The 23,492-nt window shown below is 42.2% G+C and overlaps 1 protein-coding gene across 1 annotated transcript in view; it reads left to right on the top strand.

The window, feature by feature from the left end:
• NLRP9 (NLR family pyrin domain containing 9) overlaps positions 1–23,492 on the top strand; it is a 28,371-nt gene that overhangs the window by 1,914 nt on the left and 2,965 nt on the right. The window contains exons 2-6 of the mRNA XM_007123498.2: positions 1,350–2,913; positions 6,220–6,381; positions 17,560–17,727; positions 19,693–19,863; positions 22,186–22,356. Coding sequence (XP_007123560.2) covers positions 1,350–2,913; positions 6,220–6,381; positions 17,560–17,727; positions 19,693–19,863; positions 22,186–22,356 — 2,236 coding nt within the window. The remainder of the gene's footprint in view (positions 1–1,349; positions 2,914–6,219; positions 6,382–17,559; positions 17,728–19,692; positions 19,864–22,185; positions 22,357–23,492) is intronic.

Raw genomic sequence — 23,492 nt, forward strand, 5'->3', positions numbered from 1 at the left:
GCCCAGCCGCTCCGCGGCATGTGGGATCCTCCCAGACCGGGGCGCGAACCCGGTTCCCCTGCATCGGCAGGCGGACGCGCAACCACTGCGCCACCAGGGAAGCCCCACCCATTTTTTTAAACAAATCTTCCTCTGTCCCAGAGAGAGAAAGGCTCCCTAATTTCCAAGGCTCTTTTCCTAGTCACACATACTTAAACAAAACTAGCAATACCCTTTGCTCAGAAGACATGCAGAAAGGCCTCACCTAGTGTAGTTCATATTTCTTCAATGCAGGGTATGGTCCTTGTCTATATTTGTAATTTGTTTATCTCCCCTAGTGCGTAGCCTTGAACATGGAAGGTATGTAATAAGGGCAGGTTGAAAGAATGACGGTTCAAGGGTGCATTTCTGAAATTAACTTGCAATCAGCATGGTCTTAACAGAAATAGTCTAGACCTTATGATTTCAAGTCAGACAACTGAGACAAACACCTGACCCTAATATCTGTTCATTAACCAGATTAGCCAAGGAACATAAACTCTCAACACTTTTCTGTAAAGTGGGCATAGAATGAATCTTAATGGGTTGTTGAAGAGATGGAAGATGAAGTACCAGTGACATCTTTCTCAGCCCCAATTCCTGGGTGGCCCTCAGTAAATAAATAGTAGTGCTTATGAATTCTTGACTGGGGAGCTAGCATCCCTCTTCTAGTTTGAAATGTAATCCCCAAGTATTCACACTTTGTGTAGCCTGTAGCTCTGAGATGGGCTTCCAATCTTGATCAGGTGTTTCCACAGACGTGAATTCAGATAGATTTTGGTCTTAACAAAAGTGAGTTCAGGAGCCTGGTTCCATGTGGGCATATACATCAGTCTTTGCATGTGTGTCTGAGTAAATCTGTAGGGGCCATTCTGAGTCCCAAGGATGGAGTGTATTTTTTTTTTTTAATAAGGGCTTTGAGTTACTGTTTATTTTCATGGCCAAGCATGTGCCTACATGCTTATGTTTATTTTATATTTTAAATTTATTTTATTTTTGGCTGCGTTGGGTCTCCGTTGCTGTGTGCGGGCTTTTCTCTAGTCGTGGCGAGCGAGGGCTACTCTTCATTGAGGTGCGCGGGCTTCTCATTGCGGTGGCTTCTCTTGTTGTGGAGCACGGGCTCTAGGCGTGTGGGCTTCAGTAGTTGTGGCACGCGGGCTCAGTAGTTGTGGCACATGGGATTAGTTGCTGTGCGGCATGTGGGATCTTCCCGGACCAGGGATTGAACCCGTGTCCCGTGCATTGGCAGGCGGATTCTTAACCACGGCACCACCAGGGAAGCCCTGGAGTGTATTTTTTAATTGTCTTGTATTCTGTCCCTGTTAACTCAGATAAGCTAAACCCATATAGAAACCACATGAAGAAAAAATTCCGAGTCATATGGGAAAAGGAGACCTGCCTTCAAGTTCCTGAGGATTTCTACAAAGAAACCACGAGGAATGAATATGAACAGCTGAATGCTGTCTACCTTACTGCAGACAAGCCTGGAAACCCCTCACCCACTGTGATCTTGCAAGGTCCTGAAGGAGTTGGAAAAACAACCCTTTTGAGAAAAGCGATGCTGGAATGGGCGGAGGGCAACCTGTGGAGGGACAGGTTCTCATTTGTCTTCTTCCTCAAAGGCAGTGAAATGAACAGTGTTACAGACACGAGCCTAGTGGAGCTCATCTCCAGGGACTGGCCTGAGTCTTCAGAGCCCATCGAAGACATTTTGTCCCAGCCAGAGAGAATCCTGTTCATCCTGGATGGCTTGGAGGAACTGAAATTTGACTTGACGCTTGACGCTGACCTGCGCGTTGCCTGGGACCAGCAACGGCCAACGCAGGTTGTCCTGAGCAGTTTGCTGCACAAACAGATGCTCCCAGAATCCTCCCTGCTTATCGCCCTAGGAAAGATGGGTATGAAAAAAAATTATTTCTTGTTGTGTCAGACAAAATGCATAGTTCTCCCGGGATTCTCTGAACGCCAAAGGAAGCTGTATTTCTCCCATTACTTCCGTGAGAAGAGTAAATCCTCCAGAGCCTTCAGTTTTGTGAGAGAGAAGAGACCGCTGTTTGTCTTGTGCAAAAGTCCGTTTGTTTGCTGGTTGGTTTGTACTTGCTTGAAGTGGCAGCTGGAGAAAGGAGAAGACCTGGAGATTGACTCCGAGAGCATCACCTGTTTGTATGTGTCCTTCTTGACAAACGTATTCAAAGCAGCAAGTGGGAATTGTCCACCTAAGCAGAACAGAACCCGACTACAAAGCCTGTGTACCTTGGCTGCAGAGGGAATGTGGACTCGCACGTTTCTGTTTTGCCCTGGGGATCTCAGGAGGAATGGGGTGTCTGAATCCGACACCTTGATGTGGGTGGACATGAGACTTCTTCAAAGGAGCGGCAACTGCTTGACCTTCATCCATACGTGTATCCAAGAATTTTGTGCCGCCCTGTTCTATCTGTTCAAACGACCCAAGGACCATCCTCACCCAGTCATTGGAAACGTGACCCAGTTCGTCACAGCAGCCATGAGCGAAGCCTACTCCCGCTTGTCCTGGATGGGGATATTCCTGTTTGCATTTTCAACTGAAAAAATAACAAACATGCTGGAGACATCTTTTGGTTTTCCACTGTCCACAGACATAAAGCAGGAAATAATCCAAAGCCTTGAAACTTTAAGTCAATGTGACCCCAATAAGATCGTGGTGAGTTTCCAGGAATTGTTCAGTTGTTTGTTTGAGGCCCAGGACCAAGAATTTGTAATCCAAGTGATGAATTTCTTCAAAGAAATTGACATTTATATTGGTACCATTGAAGAATTGACAGTATCTGCATTCTGTCTGAAACATTGCCAAAGTCTGCAGAAATTTCACCTGTGTATAGAAAATGTCTTTTCCGATGAATCTGGATCCATGTCAAAGTGAGTCCATCTATTAATTCTCTCCCTCTAACCTACACACACACCATATTTATATTTAGCTTGCTCCAACCCCCAATGGGTATTTCATAAATCATTGTATTTTTGTACTTAAAAACGTGGCTTTTGCAGTCAGAAAGACATTGATTTGAGTTCTTATACTGTCATTTGCTAGCTGTGTGGCCATGAACTGTGTTTCTTAAGTATTTCCGACTGCATAATCAGGGGTAAATGTCTTCATAGGGCCAATGTCAAGTTGAAAGGTAAGCCGTTTTTATTGTTGCCAGGACTGTGCTTCTTTTTTCCCCTTCCCATAGCATTTTAGCGTATCCTGGTGAATCCACTGGGAAGGGATGCTTGGAAGCTTATGCCTACTTTCCTCTGGATTTTGCCCACGTGTCTTTTCTCTTTGCTGATTTTAGCTTGTATTCTTTCATCAGGCTCAGGCTACCAGCTCACACTTCAGCTCTCAAATACATACCCCCTTTCATGGTCTTTTTTTTTTTAAATTAAAGTGTAATTCCCTGGTGGTCCAGTGGTTAAGACTCCGCTCTTCCACTGCAGGGGCATGGGTTTGATCCCTGGTTGGCGAACTAAGATCCCACATGCTGCATGGCACGGCCAAAGAGACAAAAAGTATGATTAACATACAACATTATATTAGTTTCAGATGTACTACATAATTTTCAATATTTGTATATACTGTGGAATGATCACCATAGTAAGTCTAGTTAACATCTGTCACCATACATAGTTACAGAATTTTTTTTCCAGTGATGAGGATTTTTATATACACCCCAATGTTCGTAGCAGCCTTGTTTATAATAGCCAAGTTATGGAAGGAACCTAAGTGTCCATCAACAGATGAATGGATAACAAGATGTGATATATATACAGATATTGTTAGATATATGGACTATTACTCAGCCATAAAAAAGAATGAAATCTTGTCATTTGTGACAACATGGATGGATCTGGAGGGTATTAAGCTTAGTGAAATAAGTCAGAGAGAGAAAGACAAATGCTGTACCTTTTCACTTACATGGCGAATCGATTCAAGACAAAACAAATGAGCAAACATAAGAAAACAGAAACAGTATAGATACAGAGAACAAACAGTTCCCACAGGGGAGAGGGGGAGGGACAAAATAGGTACAAGGGACAAAGAGGTATGAATTAGCCGTTATGAAATAAAGAAGTCACACGGATGTAATCTACAATGCAGGGAATAAGTCAATATTTCATCCTAACTTAATATAGTGTGTAACCTATAAAAATATCAAAGCACTATGTTGTACACCTGACATCAATATCATATTGTAAATCGATTGTAGTTCAACAAACTGAAAAAAAGTCATGCAGTACAGCAAGAGAGACAGATCTACTCTCTTAGAAGCTTTCAAATATGCAATTTGGTATTATTAACTGTGGTCTTTACATCTCTGCGACTTATTTATTTTACATTTACCTGTACAGTCATGTTTTTGGACACAGTTCCTTGTTTGCTGATGGGTCACCAAATATCAACCTTTGTCCACATAACAATTGAGTGTTGTCACCCCAAAGAAGAGGAAACAGAGGCAGAATAAGGTTGAACGCTTGCCCAGCATCAAGTAACCCAAAAGTGTTTCAGATGGGTGTTGATCCTGGTCTCCCTGGCCTCACGGCTCACTTTTTTTTTTTTTTTTTTTTTTTTTTTTGCGGTACGCGGGCCTCTCACTGCTGTGGCCTCTCCCGTTGCAGAGCACAGGCTCCGGACGCGCAGGCTCAGAGGCCATGGCTCACGGGCCCAGCCGCGGATGTGGGATCTTCCCGGACCAGGGCACGATCCCGCGTCTCCTGCATCGGGAGGCGGACTCCCAACCACCGCCCCACCAGGGAAGCCCACGGCTCACTTCTTTGACCACCATGCATGTTGACTCAGTGCACCTGACTGCTCCTCTCCCTGTTCAGGCTGGACTGTCTGTCAGCTTTGAGGGCCTCTGGGAATGGTGTTCTCCTGGGTTGAAAATGTCTTTTTTGGGGTTTTTTACCTGCATTCTTCTTTTTTTTAAATTTTATTTTGTACTGGAGTATAGTTGATTAACAATGGTGTTAGTTTCAGGTGTATAGCAAAGTGATTCAGTTATACATATACATGTACCTATTCTTTTTCAAATTCTTTTCCCATTTAGGTTATTACAGAATATTGAGCAGAGTTCCCTGTGCTATGCAGTAGATCCTTATTGGTTATCTATTTTATATATAGTAGTGTGTATATGTCCGTCCCAAACTCCTACTTTATCCCCTCCCCACCTTTCCCCTTTGGTGACCATAAGTTTGTTTTCTAAGCCTGTTGAGTCTGTTTGTTTGTTTATTTTCTGTTTCTGTTTTGTAATAAGTTCATTTGTATCATTTTTTTAAAAGATTCTGCATATAGGTGATATCATATGATATTTGTCTTTCTTTGACTTACTTCACTCAGTATGATCATCTCTAGGTCCATCCATGTGGCTGCAAATGGTATTATTTCATTCTTTTTTATGGCTGAGTAATATTCCATTGTATATATGGACCACATCTTTTTTTAAAAAATATGAATAGCTTTTTTTTTTTCTTTTTTTTGCGATACACGGGCCTCTCACTATTGTGGCCTCTCCCCTGTTATGGAGCACAGGCTCCGGACGCGCAGGGTCAGCGGCCATGGCTCACGGGCCCAGCCACTCCGCGGCACCTTCCCGGACCGGGGCACGAACCCATATCCACTGCACTGGCAGGCGGACTCTCAACCACTGCGCCACCAGGGAAGCCCTGAATAGCTTTTTTAAAAAAACATTTATTTATTTAGGCTGTGCCAGGTCTTAGTTGTGGCACTTGGGATCTTCATTGTGGCATGTTTAGTTGAGGCATGCAGGATCTTTAGTTGCGGCCTGTGGGCTTCTTAGTTGTGGCATGTGGAGTCTTAGTTGCAGCAACAAACTCTTAGTTGTGGCATGCATGTGGGATCTAGTTCCTCGACCAGGGATTGAACCTGAGCGCCCTGCATTGGAGGTGCAGATTCTTACCCACTGGGCCACCAGGGAAGTCCCTGGACCACATCTTCTTTATCCGTTCATCTGTCAATGGACATCTAGGTTGCTTCCACATCCTGGCTATTGTAAACATTGCTGCAATGAACACTGGGGTGCCTGTGTCCTTTTGAACCGTGGTTTTCTCCAGATATATGCCCAGGAGTGGGATTGCTGGATCACATGCTAGCTCTGTTCTTAGTTTTTTAAGGAACTAGTTGAATTGAGCCACTGGAGAATCACGGTGTTTGTCTTCCTGTAGTACCATCGAGAAGCTCTCCCTCTGGCGGGATCTCTGCTCAGCATTTACTGCCAGCGAGAACTTCCACATGTTAGATTTGGACAACTGTCAGTTCGATGAGGCCTCCCTGGCGATTCTCTGCAGGATGCTGGCTCAGCCTGTCTGTAAACTCCAGAAGTTCGTGTAAGTCGGATCTTCAACTATTCTTTAAGTCAATAGCAGTGTGTCATTCTTTCTACTCTGGCTTCTTTTGAAAACCCAAGCTACCATCCAGTGTTTCAAAAGAAAATGCTGAGTGCCTTTCTTGATTCAAATGTTTTACTGAGTGAGACACAAACTGTGGACAAACAGGGAGACTTTAAAACTGAACGTGGTCAAGAAGCTCAGTTCCCAGCAGCTACAGCTCAGGTTACAAAGCCTGGATGAGAGAGGACATTTTTTTTCCTGCTGTGAGTGGTCCCTAGAACTATACCTTCCTTCCCATGGCATCAGCTCACTTGTGCACAACCAGTTAGCTGGGGGTTGCAAGTTCATGCTGACTTGGAGAAATCTTAAGTATGTTTAAGAAGCAGAATCGGCATTTCGGGGAAATCGGTTTTTCCTTTGGGTTACAAAACTGCATGTGTTTTGCTGTAGGGATGTGTTTGAACTGTGGCCACCGTTTCGGTTTCTCTGTAACAAATGTTTTAACTATAGTGACGCGTACAGTAAAACTTGCTTGGGGCAACTAAGAGGGAACAGTCCTGGTGGCTGGTGATGTTTGCTTGGATGCTGATGGACTGAGAATAGATGTTTCCCAGGTAACGCAGGAGGAGGGTGCTGAGGACAGGTGGGAAAAGAGCCTTAAGTTCATAAAAGAGAAAAATAAGAAGAATAGCACAGAGAATAGGTAACATGTATAGAACACTCCTTTGGCACAGAGATGGTTGCTTAATATGTATTTTCTCCTTTGTCTTTTAACGCTCATAACAATCTTGTCATCACCTTTTTACAAAACATGTACCAGAAGTACAGAGAAGCTCACAGCGCTTCTCTGATGTCCTGGTCCAAAGCGGGTTGGACACAAAGCAGAATGTAAAGAAGACAGAATTTATTAGAGGGAAGGGTCGCTACCAGAGCAGCGGGCGGACTTCCCAGTAGTCTGGGAGGGCAGAGCCCGAACATGTGCTATTGATCAGTTTTTATAGCCAGAAAACAAAGGAATGGTCCCAGGTGAAAATTTCGTTTACTGATTGGTCGAGGCACGTATAGCTTCCTTCTATAGGGTGGGAGTGGGACAGGCTGGATGCCTTTCCTTATTTGGGACAGGTCCCATCACCCACGTGGGCTCAGGAATTTCATAACCATCGCAACATGGTGGGGAGGGCGATTAAGAGGCCAGTAGGGGGTGTAACGCTGAAACTTTTTCAGACAGCGTCATGCTTTGTCCTTGAAGCACCATTGTCCTTGGAGCACCACATCTGATGCTATTTTTTTTTTTTAGGGTAAAAAGAATGCTTTTTTATTAAAGGTAGGTAGTCAGGGAAAGGAGGTGTTTCTCTAGTGGAGAGACTGCATTTTTGTACAGAAATACTTTTTTTTTCTATGAAAATTTTTTTAATGTAATTTTTATTTTATATTTGAGTATAGTTGATTAACAATGTTGTGTTAGTTTCAGGTGTACAGCAAAGTCATTCAGTTATACATATACATATAGTCATTCTTTTTCAGATTCTTTTCCCATATAGATTATTACAGAATACTGAGTAGATTTCCCTGTGCTATAGAGTAGGTCCTTGTTGGTTATCTATTTTATATATAGTAGTGTGTATATGTTAATCCCAAACTCCAAATTTATCCCTCCCCCCACCCCACCTTTCTCCTTTGGTAACCATAAGTTTGTTTTCAAAATCTGTGAGTCCGTTACTGTTTTGTAAATAAGTTCATTTGTATCATTTTTTTTAAGATTCCACATATAATATTTGTCTTTCTCTGTCTGACTTACTTCACTTAGTATGATCATCTCTAGGTCCATCCATGTTGCTGCAAATGGCATTATTTCATTCTTTTTTATGGCTGAGTAATATTCCCCTGTATATGTGTTGCACATCTTCTTTATCCACTCCTCTGCTGATAGACACTTAGGTTGCTTCCATGTCTTGGCTATTGTAAATAGTGCTGCTGTGAACATTGGGGTGCATGTACCTTTTCGAATTATGTTTTTCTCCAGATATATGCCCAGGAGTGGGACTGCTGAGTCATATGGTAGCTCTATTTTTAGCTTTTTAAGGAACCTCCATACTGTTCTCCATAGTGGCTGTATCAATTTACATTCCCACCAACAGTGCAGGAGGGTTCCCTCCTCTCCACACCCTCTCCAGCAGTTATTGTTTGTAGACTTTTTGAGGATGGCCTTCTCTGATACTTTACCTACCTTGGTTTGCCCTGGGCCATCCTGTTGTCTTCAATCCCGCAAGCTTGTCACCTTCAAGTTAAATTTAACTCCTCCTTCACCTTAAATGTCACTTCTTGGCTGTGTACCAGAACTTGTGAGCCTAGGAAGTCACCAAAGCTGGGAGAGGTCTTGGGACACAGTGTTTCTCTGACTAGCCCTCATGAGGAGAGAAAAGACATCTCCTTTGTTTACCCTCACATCTCTGGCCAGCAAAAGACAGAGCTTTGCAGGGGCTCATCAAACCGATGTCGAATGAATGAAGGGATCCTTGCATTCTGGAAATGGTTTGTTCATTTCACATGAAGAAACTGACTCATAAATGAACTGCTCTAGATCCTGCATGGATAGTAAAAAATGGACCTCACTGCACTCTTGTTTTTTAAAGTCTTCTGGAAACTCGGTGAAAGATAAAGCTAATAAGTGAGCTCAGTATATACATTTTATTGAAAAATGAGGACCAGTGGTCTCACAATTGAGAGATCTGTCATTGATTTTAGATGAGGTGGATGACTGCATAAAGGAGAACAGGTGTCCAAGACACCTGGGTGAAGGTATGAGTTAAAATGCGCACGTCCGTCCCAGGAACTTGAGGCTGCAAAATGAGGAAAACAGTTCCTCTTCACAGTGTGCATGGAAATCAGTCATTGTTATCACATCTAGAGTTCTTTAGCTCAGTGTCTATTAGGCTCATTTGTCACTGGCCAGATGAGATAGAGATGGTAAGTTTAGCCATTTATCCCCCCAAGGTGTCCAGCCATATGGCTTAGAATCAGGAACAATTACTCCTTTTCTTTCTTCTTCTGCACATGAGATCTTTAAAAAGTGTAAGTGCTGGGACTTCCCTGGTGCTCCAGTGGTTAAGACTCCGCACTTGCCTGCAGGGGCGAGGGTTCGATCTCTGGTTGGGGAACTAAGATCCCACATGCTGCGCGGTGCAGCCAAAGTAAATAAACGTTAATTTAAAAAAAGGAAATCATTAAAAAGAGAAAGATGGTACAGATGAACTTATTTGCAAAGCAGAAATAGAGTCACAGATGTAGAGAACAAACTTATGGTTACCAAGCGGGGACGGGGGGGTGGGACAAACTGGGAGATTGGGATTGACATATATACATTACTATGTATAAAGCAGGTAACTAATGAGAACCTTCTGTGTAGCACAGGGAACTCTCCTCAATGCTCTGTGGTGACCTAAATGGAAAGGAAATCTAAAAAAGAGTGGGTATACATATATGTATCTCTGATTCACTTTGCTGTACAGCAGAAACGAACACAACATTGTAAAGCAGCTATACTCCAATGAAAACTCATTAAAAAAATAAAGAAAAAACAAAATAAAAGTGTAATTGCTGAGCTGAATACAGAACAAGAGGCCTGGGGTCATTCCCTCCCCTTCAGTTCCAATCCTTCTCTAAGCTTAGGGTTTAGGGAATGTTGGCAATAGTATTATTGGCAAACCTACCAATCCTTCTGTGAGTCCTTGGGTCGCAACCCCGACGTGAGCCAGCGAGTCAGTCGACTTCTGCATCTCTGCGTACCACCACTCTTCTTCCAGAAACCGTCACCACTCCCCTGGAATTGCTACTTCTAATAGCCTCCATCTCTGTTCCTTGGATCCTGTTTTGCCTTCTGTCAAAACATTTTTCCACAGACAAACCAGATTTTGTTTTAAAAAAATTTTTATTGGGGTATAGTTAATCCACAGTGCTGTGTTAGTTTCAGGTGTACTGCAAAGTGAATCAGTTATACATGCACATGTATCCACTCTTGTTTTAGATTCTTTTCCCATATAGGTCATTACAGAGTATTGAGTAGAGTTCCCTGTGCTCTACAGTAGGTTCTTATTAGTTATCTATTTTATACATAGTAGTGTGTACATGTCAATCCCAAACTCCCAATCTATCTCTCACTCCCACATTTCCCCCCGGTAACCATAAATTCATTCTCTAAGTCTGTGTTTCTGTTTTGTAAATAAGTTCATTGGTATCATTTTTTAAAGATTCCACATATAAGTGATACCATATGATATTTGTCTTTCTGTGTCTGACTTACTTCACTCAGTATGACTATCTCTAGGTCCATCCATGTTGCTGCAAATGATATTATTTTGTTCTTTTTTATTGCTGAGTAATATTCCATTGTATATATGTACCACATCTTCTTTTTCCATTCCTCTTTCAATCGACATTTTGGTTGCTTCCATGTCCAGGCTACTGTAAATAGTGCTGCAATGAACATTGGGGTGCATGTATCTTTTTGAATTATGGTTTTCTCCAGGTATATGCCTTGGAGTAGGATTGCTGGGTCATACGGAGTTCTATTTTTAGTTTTTAAAGAAACCTCCATACTGTCCTCCACAGTGGCTGCACCAATTTACATTCCCACCAACAGTGCAGGAGGGTTCCTTTTTCTCCACACCCTCTCCAGCATTTATTGTTTGTAGATTTTTTGATGATGGCCATTCTGACTGGTGTAAGATGATACCTCATTGTAGTTTTGACTTGCATTTCTTTAATAATTAGTGATGTTTAATGCCTTCTTTGGAGAAATGTCTATTTAGATCTTCTGCCTATTTTTTGATTGGGTGGTTTGTTTTTTTGATATTGAGCTGTATAGCTGTTTGTATCTTTTGCAGATTAAACCTTTGTTGGTTGCTTCGTTTGCAAATATTTTCTCCCATCCTGAGGGTTGTCTTTTTGTTTATGGTTTCCTTTGCTGGGCAAAAGCTTTCAAGTTTAATTAGATCCCATTTGTTTATTTTTATTTTCATTACTCTAGGAGGTGGAGAACTTTTTTTAAAGTAATGAATTATACCTTGAAGTCTTTTTCATGATTTCCCATCATTAGGAAAATATTCAGAATCTGAGCTTTTCCCTTCCTTCTCTCTGGTTCATCCTTCACCTGCTTCCCCATAGTATGGTGTGGCGCACGGACCTTAACTTTCTTTCAAATCCCTGACCGAGCTCATTCCTGACTCAGAACGTTTGTTCCAGCTACTCTCCTTTCCCGTCAGTCTTTCCCTAGACTTTCACCAGGCAAGCTCTTCCAAATGCCTTCTCTGACCTCCCCTCCCCCGAGTTAAGCAGCCCAGACCCCCAGCCCAGCCACTCTAGAACCTCATCCTATGTTTGATTTCAGTATTAGTTATGAAATTGCCACTCTTCTGTTGTAACTGCCTCCAAGCAGAAGGTAAGCTCTGGGTTCTGGGTCCTGGACTGTCATATTCGTGTCTATATACACCCAGCACCTTGGCATCTAGTTGGAACTTAAGTATTTGTCCAGTGAAGAGAATGAACAGGTAGTTTGGCGTGATCGCAGAGATTAAGGATTGCTCTTTGAAGTGAGAAGATCTTGAGTTAGTAAGTAGCTCTATCTTTCACCTGGAGCACGCTTGGAATGCCTTTCCTTTCTTTTGCTACCCACTTCCTACCTTGTACCATCTACCTCCCATGTAGATACCATGTGGTAGCAGGTTGTTACTGAAAAGTGTGTGCCTCTTTTAGACACATTTGCTAATTTCTTAGCTTATTCTTGCTCCTGTGACTCATTGCTTCCAGCTGAATTCATTGTTCATCCTATGTCACTATACCAAGAGCTTTTCCAAGAGTCTCTACCAGGAGCAAATTTGAGTCAAAAGTTTGAGTAGACTTGAGTCTAAAAACATCTCCCTTTCAACTGTATCCTTTAATGATGAGAATACATGTTGAATATTAAACCTTTTTTTCCTTGTTTCTTTGAATTCTATTTATTTCTTAAATTCAGCTTTTTGTTGAACATCTTTATTGGAGTATAATTGCTTTACAATGTTGTGTTAGTTTCTGCTGTATAACAAAGTGCATCAGCTATGTGTATACATATATCCCCATATCCCCTCCCTCTTGCGTCTCCCTCCCACCCTCTCTATCCCGCCCCTCTAGGTGGTCACAAAGCACCAAGCTCATCTCCCTGTGCAATGCAGCTGCTTCCCACTATCAGCTCTTTTAAAAAAAACAATTTTTGGGGTGGGGGGCACACCATGTGGCTTGTGGGATTCTAGTTCCCCAACCAGAGATAGAACCCAGGCCCTCGTCAGTGAAAGCACGGAGTCCTAACCACTGGACCGCCAGGGAATTTCCTTAAATTCAGCTTTGCAGATGTAGATTTTTTTCCCCCAGTTTTTATCAAGGTGTAATTGACATAGAACATTGTATTCATTTTAGGGGTACAATGTGATGATTTGATACATGTATATATTGCAGTGATCACCACAAGAAGTTTATTTAGTTAACACGCATTGCCCTACATATGTAGTTACAATTTTTTTTCCCTTAGGGTGAGGACTTTTAAGATCTACTCTCTTAGGAACCTTCAAATATATAATACAGTGTTGTTAACAATAGTCACCATTAGACCCCCAGGACTTCTTTATCTTATAACTGGAAGTTTATAACTTCTGACCACTTTCTACCATTTCATCCTCCCAACCCACAATCTCTGGCAACCGCCAAATATTTATGTTTAGTGTCTTTCCAAGATCCCATATAGAAGTGAGATCATATAGTGTCTTTCTCTGAATTATTTCACTCGCAGATGTAGAGACTGATCACTTCCATTCTTCAGTTATAGATCATCTTTAAAAAAAAAATCCTCGGGTTTGGTAGTGCTTAGGTTTCTTCTTTATCCCTAATAGTTTACAAATGTCAATATTATGGGTCCCTGTGGGAATTTTGTTTAACCTAATTTCACTGGCTCTCACTGGGGCCCTTTCAATCTTAGAACTGACAAATGATTAGTAAAGAAAATAATTTGGGGGAAGGCTTGTGTTTAAGTTTAGGATTGCTTATCTCTGTTACAGTAGGGAGGTAAGACTTGAAACTATCCCTTTAACATCAACAAGATAAACTTAAGATTTTTATAGAGTTAGGACACAAAATGTGAAGAAACGATTAGCAAGCTTATAAAATATTTTTATATCAATGATTATTCATTGCATCAGGTTTTTACACTAACCATTGTTTGATTCACTCACTCCACCAAAATAAGAGCTCTTTAAATCTCAGGCAAAGAGATTAAATGTCCACTTAGCTCTCACTGTAGCACTCACCATGTCCGGCAACTGTTACAGGTATTTCACAGTATTAGCTCATTATATGCCTTTAATTACGTAATGAGGTGGGGAGTCTCAGTACCTCCTGGTACACAGTAGAAAACCACCACCTGTGGCTTCCCTGGCGGCGCGGTGGTTGAGAGTCCGCCTGCCGATGCAGGGGACACGGGTTCGTGCCCCGGTCCGGGAGGATCCCACGTGCCGCGGAGGGGCTGGGCCCGTGAGCCATGGCCGCTGAGCCTGCGCGTCCGGAGCCTGCGCTCCGAAACGGGAGAGGCCACGACAGTGAGAGGCCCGCGTACACCAAAAAAAAAAAAAACCAAAAACCACCACCTGGGAGGTTTCAGAAACATGCCCAAGGTCCCACAGATTGGCAAGGGGTGCAGCCAGGAGTTGAACCCATCAGCCTGGCTCCAAGGATGCATGGTTCTTAGTTCACCAACATTATAAGTTGCTTATGGTTGAGATTCTGTTCTTGCTTTTTTAAAAAAATTTTTATTGGCATATAGTTGATTTACAGTGTTGTATTAGTTTCAGGTGCACAGCAAAGTGCATCAGTTATATATATACATATATCCACTCTTTTTTAGATTCTTTTCCCATATAGGCTATTACAGAGTATTGACTAGAGTTCCCTGTGCTAGACAGTAGGTCCTTATTAGTTATCTGTTTTATATATAATGGGGTGTGTGTGTCAGTCCCAATCTTCCCGTTTATGCCTCCCCTTCTTACCCCCCTTTTTGCTTTGTTAACGTTTTCCTTAACTCTAAGGAAAGCAAAAAAACCCCAACAAACTGCGTTCCTGTCAACCCTTCCATGTTAGTCTGTCTCCTTTCCAAGAGGCTGCTGCTCTGCACTGGTGATGCAGATGGTGACACTTATTGATGAGATGTCCGCCCCTGTGCTTGTCTCCCCACCGTTTGTCTGCCGACTCAACGCTTGCTGCCGGCCTGGTGTCGGAGCCCACTGCAGCTGCCCGGGCTGTGAATCACGGTGTGCTCAGTGGCAAGGTGGCTCAGAGGACCTGCTGACGCCCCCATTTCTCACAGGTGTCGCCGGCATATCAAGGGCATTCCCTGTCTTTCCATGGGAGCGCTTCTCCTTGTTCGCTGGGCCAGCCTGTCTTATCCTGACAGTACTAACCCCCTCCCTCCCTACAAGTCCCACCCTGCTGTCCTGGGCTCCATCCACCTCTGGGCAGGAAGTGCCTTGGTTATTGCTCATACGTTTAGGGCATCACCCTGCCAGGAATTCCCACAAGGCTTCCAGGCTGTGTGTCCCTCACATCTGTCTTTTATTTCTGGCCAATGCATAATTCACATTTTAGTGCTTGAACATGGCAGAATACTTACTTTGTTATTTCTCAAAGTCGATTAGGAGGGGAGAAGTCAGGGTACACTGAAGTCATGACACCGAGAGCCACACTGTGTGGCAGGTATTTATAAATCATATATAAATTTATAAAAAGTATATATACATATTATACATTTAATATACGTTATTAAAAAAATCAAAACCTGGGACTTCCCTGGCAGTCCAGGGGTTAAGACTTCTTCCAGTGCAGGGGGTGCGGGTGCAGGTTCGATCCCTGGTCACGGAGCTAGGATCCCACACGCCTCATGGCCAAAAAACCAAAACATAAAAAAGAAGGAATATTGTAACAAATGTGGGATAGGGAGGGTGGGAGGGAGGGAGACGCAAGAGGGAAGAGATATGGGAACATATGTAGATGTATAACTGATTCACTTTGTTATAAAGGAGAAACTAACACACCATTGTAAAGCAATTATACTCCAGTAAAGATGTTAAAAAAAATAATAAACCTACTAAACAAATGGGTGAAAAAATATATAAGTAAATCAATAAAGTAAGTGCAAATAAAAAATAATGAAAAAAAAAGGTCCACATCCAAAAAAATCTTAAAAAAAAACAACTAAAAAATCAAAGCCTGATCATGTTCCAGGCACTATAATAAATTGTAATTTCTTAACCATCATGACCCTATCTACTTGTTTCCTGAAGAAACTCCACCATTAAGTTAATTTGCCCAACCTTGCAAAATAACCAGGAGAAAAGCAAGTATTCTAATGCAGTTTTCTCTATCTCAGGAGCCTGAGTCTTGAACCATGACATATTGGGTTGGTTAAAAATTTCGTTTGGGTATTCCCATAACATCTTACAGAAAACCTGAACGAACTTTTTGGCTGACCCAATATATCGTCTCCTTTGTATTTATTTTATTTTTTACTTTAACTTTAAAAAATTGTCTCCTTTAAAAAAATCTGTTTTTTTTAAACTCAGAAATTTTATTTCAGTATGAATTTCCATAGTAGATCATATGTTCAATATAAATTCAACCCAAGTTTTTACTTTCTATTTTTAGCTACTAGTAATTCTACTTATTTATTTTTTAAAATTTGTATTGGAGTCTAGTTGCTTTACAATGTCGTGTTAGTTCCTACCGCACAGCAAAGTGAATCAGCCAGACGTATACATATATCCCCTCTTTTTTGGATTTCCTTCCCATTAGGTCACCACAGAGCACTGGGTAGAGTTCCCTGTGCTATACAGAAGGTTCTTATTAGTTATCTATTTTATACATATTAGTGTATATATGTCAATCCCAATCTCCCACTTCATCCCACCACCACTTCCCCCCTTGGTAACCATGTTTGTCCTCTACATCTCTGTCTCTATTTCTGCTTTGCGGATAGGTTAATCTGTACCATTTTTCTAGATTCCACATATAAGCGATATTATACAATATTTGTTTTTCTCTCTCTGACGGACTTCACTCTGTATGACAGTCTCTAGGTCTGTCCACGTCTCTGCAACTGGCACTATTTTGTTCCTTTTCTTCTTTTAAATTAATTAATTAATTAATTTTTGGCTGCGTTGGGTCTTCGTTGTTGCGCACGGGCTGTCTCTAGTTGTGGCGAGCGGGGGCTACTCTTCTTTGCGGTGCGCGGGCTTCTCATCGCGCTGGCTTCTCTTGTTGCGGAGCACAGGCTCTAGGCAAGTGGGCTTCAGTAGTTGTGGCGCATGGGCTCAGTAGTTGTGGCGCATGGGCTCAGTAGTTGTGGCTCACGGGCTCTAGAGCGCAGCCTCAGTAGTTGTGGTGCCCTGGCTTAGTTGTTCCGCGGCGTGTGGGATCTTCCCGGACCAGGGCTCGAACTCGTGTCTCCTGCATTGGCAGGTGGATTCTTAACCACTGCGCCACCAGGGAAGTCCCCTATTTTGTTCCTTTTTATGGCTGAGGAATATCCCACTGTATATATGTACCACATCTTCTTTATCCATTCCTCTGTTGATGGACATCTTACCGAAAACCCAAGCAAACTTTTTGGCCGACCCAATATATTGCCTCCTTTTTATTTATTTTATTTTTTATTTTAGCTTTTAAAAACTGTCTCCTTTTAAAAACAATCTCAGTTTTTAAACAGGAGTGGAGCCTTTCCTTGGGGAAGAGTCTGGCTTGGCACACAGTAATTTGAATATGTGTGTCTCTATTGGATGGGAAGCACCGAGCCAGGCCTAGGATGCAAGGAGGTACAAACATGGTATCTCTCCCCTCATGGTGCTTAGAGGTTAATATGGGGTAAGTTTGATTCTCTTCCCTTATAATATCTGTGGTAGTATTCAGAAGTGGAAGAAACAGGCACCATCTAAGCATCTGGCATCTGAAGATCCCAGAGAGAATTTATAGGCAGCAGTAACCAGATATCCAAAAAAATAATTTTGGGAGCCTAAGCATGGAAGGTAGGAAGAATTGTGCAACAGGTATTTTGCTTTGTGCTTGGACTTCATTGCATGAGTTACCATATTTCCTCATCTTTTGCAGGTATAACTTTGCTTCGAACCTTGCAAATAGCCTAGACTTATTTAAGGCCATTCTTCATAATCCTCATTTGAAATACCTGAACCTCTATGGCACTGGCCTCTCCTATATGGATGTCAAGCAGCTGTGTGAGACGCTGAAACACCCAGTGTGTAACATAGAAGCACTGCTGTAAGTCTTGGGGTTGTCCATGATATATATTTTTTCCAGTGTGAACTTTGCAGTTCGAATATGCCCATTTTCTTTCCTGTCTTTGTCTCTTACTTATTTCACCACTTCCATCTCAGTATCGTTAGACCTCCTAGTCAGATGAGGATGGATGGATTCTAAAGGGCAAGGCTTCCTCTCAGAAGGTCTGTCCCGTCTTTCCCTTCTTTGGTGCTCACTTGAATTACTTCTCATGGACACCTTATCTGATTCTCCTTGGCTCTGCTCTCAACCGACCATACCAAAACCATAACTCCAATTTCTTTTTCCTGAAGATAGTCAGAAAAACTTAAAATGAGAAAGCTTATGGATGATCACAAGTGTGATCTTGTAATCTGGCAGATGATAACGTTGAGGCTGGAAGGAAAGTGATTTGCCCAAAGTCATTTCTTCCTCTTGAAAATTATTTGGGATGCCCTTAGCTTCATTGGGTGATTTCTTAAACAGGCTCAATCCGTTTTTCAGCAGGAAGAACAAAGGGGAGTAATAGAAGTAGCAATAAACAAAAACAACTCATTAAACCGACCAAGAGAATACACTCTTCTCTCCACCAGCAATATGATAGATAAGCACATACCCTTGGTTAATTTCACCTGTCAAGATTCATCAGGAGAGACAGGGTCCATGCATAAGAGTTGTTTGAACATACAGGCTTGCTATTGACCCTACTGATCATTCTAGCTGTTTCCGTATCATAACAATTCTTTTCTTCGACACTAGCTCTCTCTACTCAGGGGGAGCTTACAAAATTCCTTAGTATTTGCCCTGTTTCACATTATGCCATTGGCATACAGTGTTTCATTTTACACGGTAGCATAAGGCTTGGGTAACAGATCTAGGAAACCAGGAGTCAGTTGTACACAGTTTATAGGTAGAATCTTTGCTTCTTTGGGGCAGACCAACTGTGCTCTTGACTTCAGTTTGGTATTGGGAGTGGGAAGTCCTCAAAGTCAGGTTCTCTCCAGCCCAATAATTCTCAACAGAGGATAGTTTCATCCTCTGTTAGGAGGTGTCCATATCTAGAGACTTTTTTTTTTTAAATAGCAAGGAAGATCTCATTTAAGATTATCGCGGGACTTCCCTGTTGGTCCGGTGGTTGAGACTTCACCTTCCAGTGCGGGGGGTGTGGGTTCGATCCCTAGTCGGGGAACTAAGATCCCACATGCCTTGCTCCAAAAAGCCAAAAAAACATAAAACACAGGGACGATGTTATAACAGATTCAATAAAGACTTTAAAGATGGTCCACATCAAAAAAAATTTTTTTTAATAAAAAAAAAGATTTTGCAGTAGGAAGGAGTTAAGACTGCTGCAATAGGAAAGAAAGCTGAACTCAGTCTGCTGAAACAGAAGAGCAGTGAGCTAATGGGAAAAGCACTTTAGGGAGGAGGTTGTTCTAAATGATTAGGTCACTAGTGTTTGTTAATTGTGGAGACAGTTTTGATGGTCATGATTACATGGGAAGGATGCTCTAGACATCTGGTGGGTAGAGGTCAGGGATGCCGTTCAACATCCGGCAACACACAGGAAGCCCCCACAATAAGGGATGATCTAGACCACACTTTCAACAGTGCTGAGGTTGAGAAACCTGCTCTAGCCCATGAGATGTTCTTTGAAGCTGCATTAAGGCTCAGACCAGGGTTTCTCAACCTTATAACTACTGATGGTAAATAATCAGATAATCAGACTCACTGAGGTCCAGATCGTTCTTTGCTGTGGACGGCTGTCCACAACATTGTTGAGAAGCACGGGCTCAGACGTTTTCCTAACTTACTGCTTTCCTCAAGCGATAAGGGATTCGTGAGGAAAGTCATATAATTACATCCGTGCTTTTACAAAGCCTGGAACTGGCAGGTGCGGGGTTAGAAGCCAGGATGTGGTGCAGGGTCGGTTGTGCATACACCATCGCACCACACGTGTCTCTCGTGTAGGCTGGGAAAATGTGACATCACGGATGAAGCCTGCGAAGACATCGCCTCTGTTCTCGTCCATAACAAGAAGCTGAAGCTTCTCTCCTTGGTAGATAATCCCCTGAAGGACGAAGGAGTGAGGGTGCTGTGTGATGCCCTGAAGGATCCAGCCTGTGCCCTGGAGGCCCTGCTGTGAGTCAGCGTGGGGGAGGGGAGCCCTGGGGGAGGTGGGGAGACCTGAACCGTCCAGCAAAATGGAGCAGATACAAATATTTGCCCCACAGAGGAGCCGTGAGGTTGAATTCAAGAGATGCAAGACTAGCCCTTAGATGCCTTGCATCTGATTTGGAGCCCAATAAATCTTGGTTATCATGAAGAAGGATGATGTCTCTGTAGGTGTAGTGGGGGTTGGGGAGAGGGACAGTATAAATAATGAAGAAAAAGGAATTCATTTGATTACTTGCCAGTGTGGGGTTGCATAGGTTCTAGGTTATCGCTGGGAACAATGTCTCCACTTCTTTCTTGTTGCTAAGATAGAAAACAAACTGCTTCCTTGTTAGGGGCCAGAGAAAGGGTTTTCTATTTACCCAGTGAGGCCACAGGAGAACCTTAGTGCTAAATAAAAAAATGCCTTAAAGTAGGGTACAGGTGCAAGAACACCCAAGTCTATGGAAGTGAATAAGTAGTCTAGAAACAAAACTTTTATTTGTGTGTATATGCATATGCACAGGTGTGTATGTGTATATAGACCTATGTATTACATACCCACCCAAAGTGGTATTTACCGTAGAAGGTGAGAATATTATTACTCAGATGACTTTTTAGACTGTAAAAGAAAATCAAAACTAAAATACGGTCCAGGAACATTAAACATTAAAACCAAACTATTAAAAAAATAAGGAAAAAACTCTGCACTATAAAGATTAGACCGAGAAATCTTTAGAGGTACAAAAGAAATGACATACTGGAAGATGAAAGGATTTGGCTATTAAATCCTGCGTGATATTATACAATAAGTAGAATTAAAGCGTATTCAATAACTGGTCACTTAAACAGGCTGTGTTTATCTAAGAGTTCTTTAAAATACATCATTTCCCTTTTTTTTTGTTTTTAAACTTGAATCTTTATTCCTTAAAAATGAAAGACTACTAAAGATGCAAGAAAGTCACTAGTAATTTTAAAAGAAAAAAATGTTCAACCCATTTTTTTAAACTTTTTATTTTGAACTAGTTTCAAAATAAACTAGACTTGCAGAAAAGTTGGAAAAATAGCACAAAAATTCTCTTATAGCCCTTACCCCAATCCCCTAATGTTCAAACTATTTTTAGTAGTTAATATTTTTAATATTTAAATGTTTAATACCCTTTTAAACAAAAGTACAAATTTTAAAAATATATTCCACTTGGCCAGAATTCTGCAAAATGGGCAAATCTATGGTATGATCGAAAGCACTAAGTGTTTTTTGCAAAGTAAGTTGGCTAATAAACCAAGAAACAAATGAAAAGTCTACTAATAATAAACCTCAGAACTTCCAAAAATTTTTGATGCAAGGCGTTAATTCCGTATAACTTAAAATGGCAGGAAGTATAAAAATACAAATGCAGAGATTCAGGGAATGTATAATTGTAGGGTCATGGAACCATCAGAGATTATATTATGCAACCATTAAAGTCTTAATTTTTTTTAAATGTTGGAGAAAGCATATTTCATCAAAAAAAGTATGAATCAGTTGCCTATTGTCTGATTGCAAAAATTCAAAAACTGAAAGGGAAAACCACCATGAGTGAGTAGTGTTTGCTGACCAAAGACTTGAGTATTCTCTCTGCCAAAGGTGACATTCTGAGATGCCCCTGAAGGGGCCAGGGAGGTAACGGGAGTCGGTGGGTGGATGGGGGACCTGGGGGAGTGAGGTGACCTGGACCGTGCCTGCCCCACCCAAGGTGGGTTTCTGAGCCCTTCCACCTGTTATTTGCCATGTAACCATCTGCTGTGGAGTCCCAGGTACCTGGCTTGTGTGTGATAGCTAGAAGTGTAGAATTCCGCATGAAATGTCAGCTAAACCAACTATATTCAGAGGTCACATTCAGTCTTGATCTGCCCGGTTGCAACTTGTATCGTATGCTTCCCTCTATTTTCTAAATTCCCAATAGTGAGTAGACAAGAACTCATAACCGCAAATTTTTTAAAGTAACATTTTAAAAGAAAAATGTGAAATAGGATGTTGTCCAGCTATTATAAATAATAGGCACACTGTGTCACAGAGAAGGGACGATTTTGTCCGAGTTCATCCAGCTGGTGGTGATCTGACTTGGAACTGGGGTCCGAGATTCCGTTCCCCAGTTCGGGACCCTGTAGTCTACATCCTTCTGTATTTCCACACCTGCTGCACATTTTAATCCTCCTATATTTCTAAGTGACCACGGAGTACAAGAAAGTTTTTACATGGAGTTTCATGAAAATATTACCCTATAGAGCTTAAGTAGGTTGACGGATGAAGTACGTGTGTCTTTGCAGGTTGACGTACTGTTGCCTCACCTCTGTAGCCTGCGACTACATCTCCCAAGTCCTTCTATGCAACAAATCCCTGTCTTTTCTCGATCTGGGGTTAAATTTCCTGGAAGATGATGGAGTGATAACTCTATGTGAATCACTGAAGCACCCAAACTGCAACCTACAGGAGTTGTGGTAGGTCTGGCTGTGATTGGCTTGAATGTCAGCGTTTCCTTTTTGGCTGTTGGCATCCTGGGGAGGAAACAGGAAGGGGGAAAGAGCATTGGGGTCTGCTGAAGAAAAAAAAAACAAACTAGGCTACATGTTTACCCCACCTGATATTTCTGGGGCTCGCTGATGGGTGTGTGTCTTGACTGTAGGGCTTGTCAGGACTTGGTAGGGCCTGCTACTCTGGAGTTGGGTCTCTGTCCTTGGAAAGACTGGAAATGGAGTCCCAGGTGCCCTAAACTAGCTGTGTGAACTTGTGAGGGCTCCTCACCTCTCCCCAAGTGTAACATGAGGATAATTATATTTCCCACCTCAAAAGATGGAGGTGGGGTGGCAGGACTAACTGGGAGATCGGGACTGACATATACACACTACTATGCATAAAATAGATAACTAATGAGAACCTGCTGTAGAGCACAGGGAACTCCACTTCTCTGTACAGTAAAAACTAACACTGTAGGGCTTCCCTGGTGGCGCAGTGGTTGAGAGTCCGCCTGCCGATGCAGGGGACGCGGGTTCGTGCCCCGGTCCGGGAAGATCCCACATGCCGCGGAGCGGCTGGGCCCGTGAGCCATGGCCGCTGAGCCTGCGCCGCGTACCGCCAAAAAAAAAAACAAAACAAAAAACTAACACTGTAAAACAACTATACCTCAATTAAAAAAAAAGAGATGGCAGCAACCACTGGGAAAAATGCACCTAAAGTACTATTATCAATGGCTGGCCCATCGAAGCACACAGTGACTAACAGGCACAGCATGAGGATCGGTCGTTCCTTTTACCGGGCAGATAAGGTAAATCGGTAAATGAAACCCTTCGTCGTCCCTGTTTCCATGGAGTGGCATGCACACACGTACATACACATACACACACTTGCACGCACACACCTGTGAGTGTGAAGTTGCCAGTATGTGTGCATACGTGCACCTATCATGGTTTCTCAATCAGCACTATTGACTATTTTAAATTAATTTTTATTGGAGTAGAGTTGATTTACAACGTTGTGCTAGTTTCTGCTGTACAGCAAAGTGAATCAGTGACACATATACATATATCCACTCTTTTTTTTTTTTTTTTTTTTTTTTTTTTTTGCGGTACGCGGGCCT

Source organism: Physeter macrocephalus, chromosome 17 (assembly GCF_002837175.3).
Source record: "Physeter macrocephalus isolate SW-GA chromosome 17, ASM283717v5, whole genome shotgun sequence".
In the NCBI taxonomy this organism is placed as follows: domain Eukaryota; kingdom Metazoa; phylum Chordata; class Mammalia; order Artiodactyla; family Physeteridae; genus Physeter; species Physeter macrocephalus.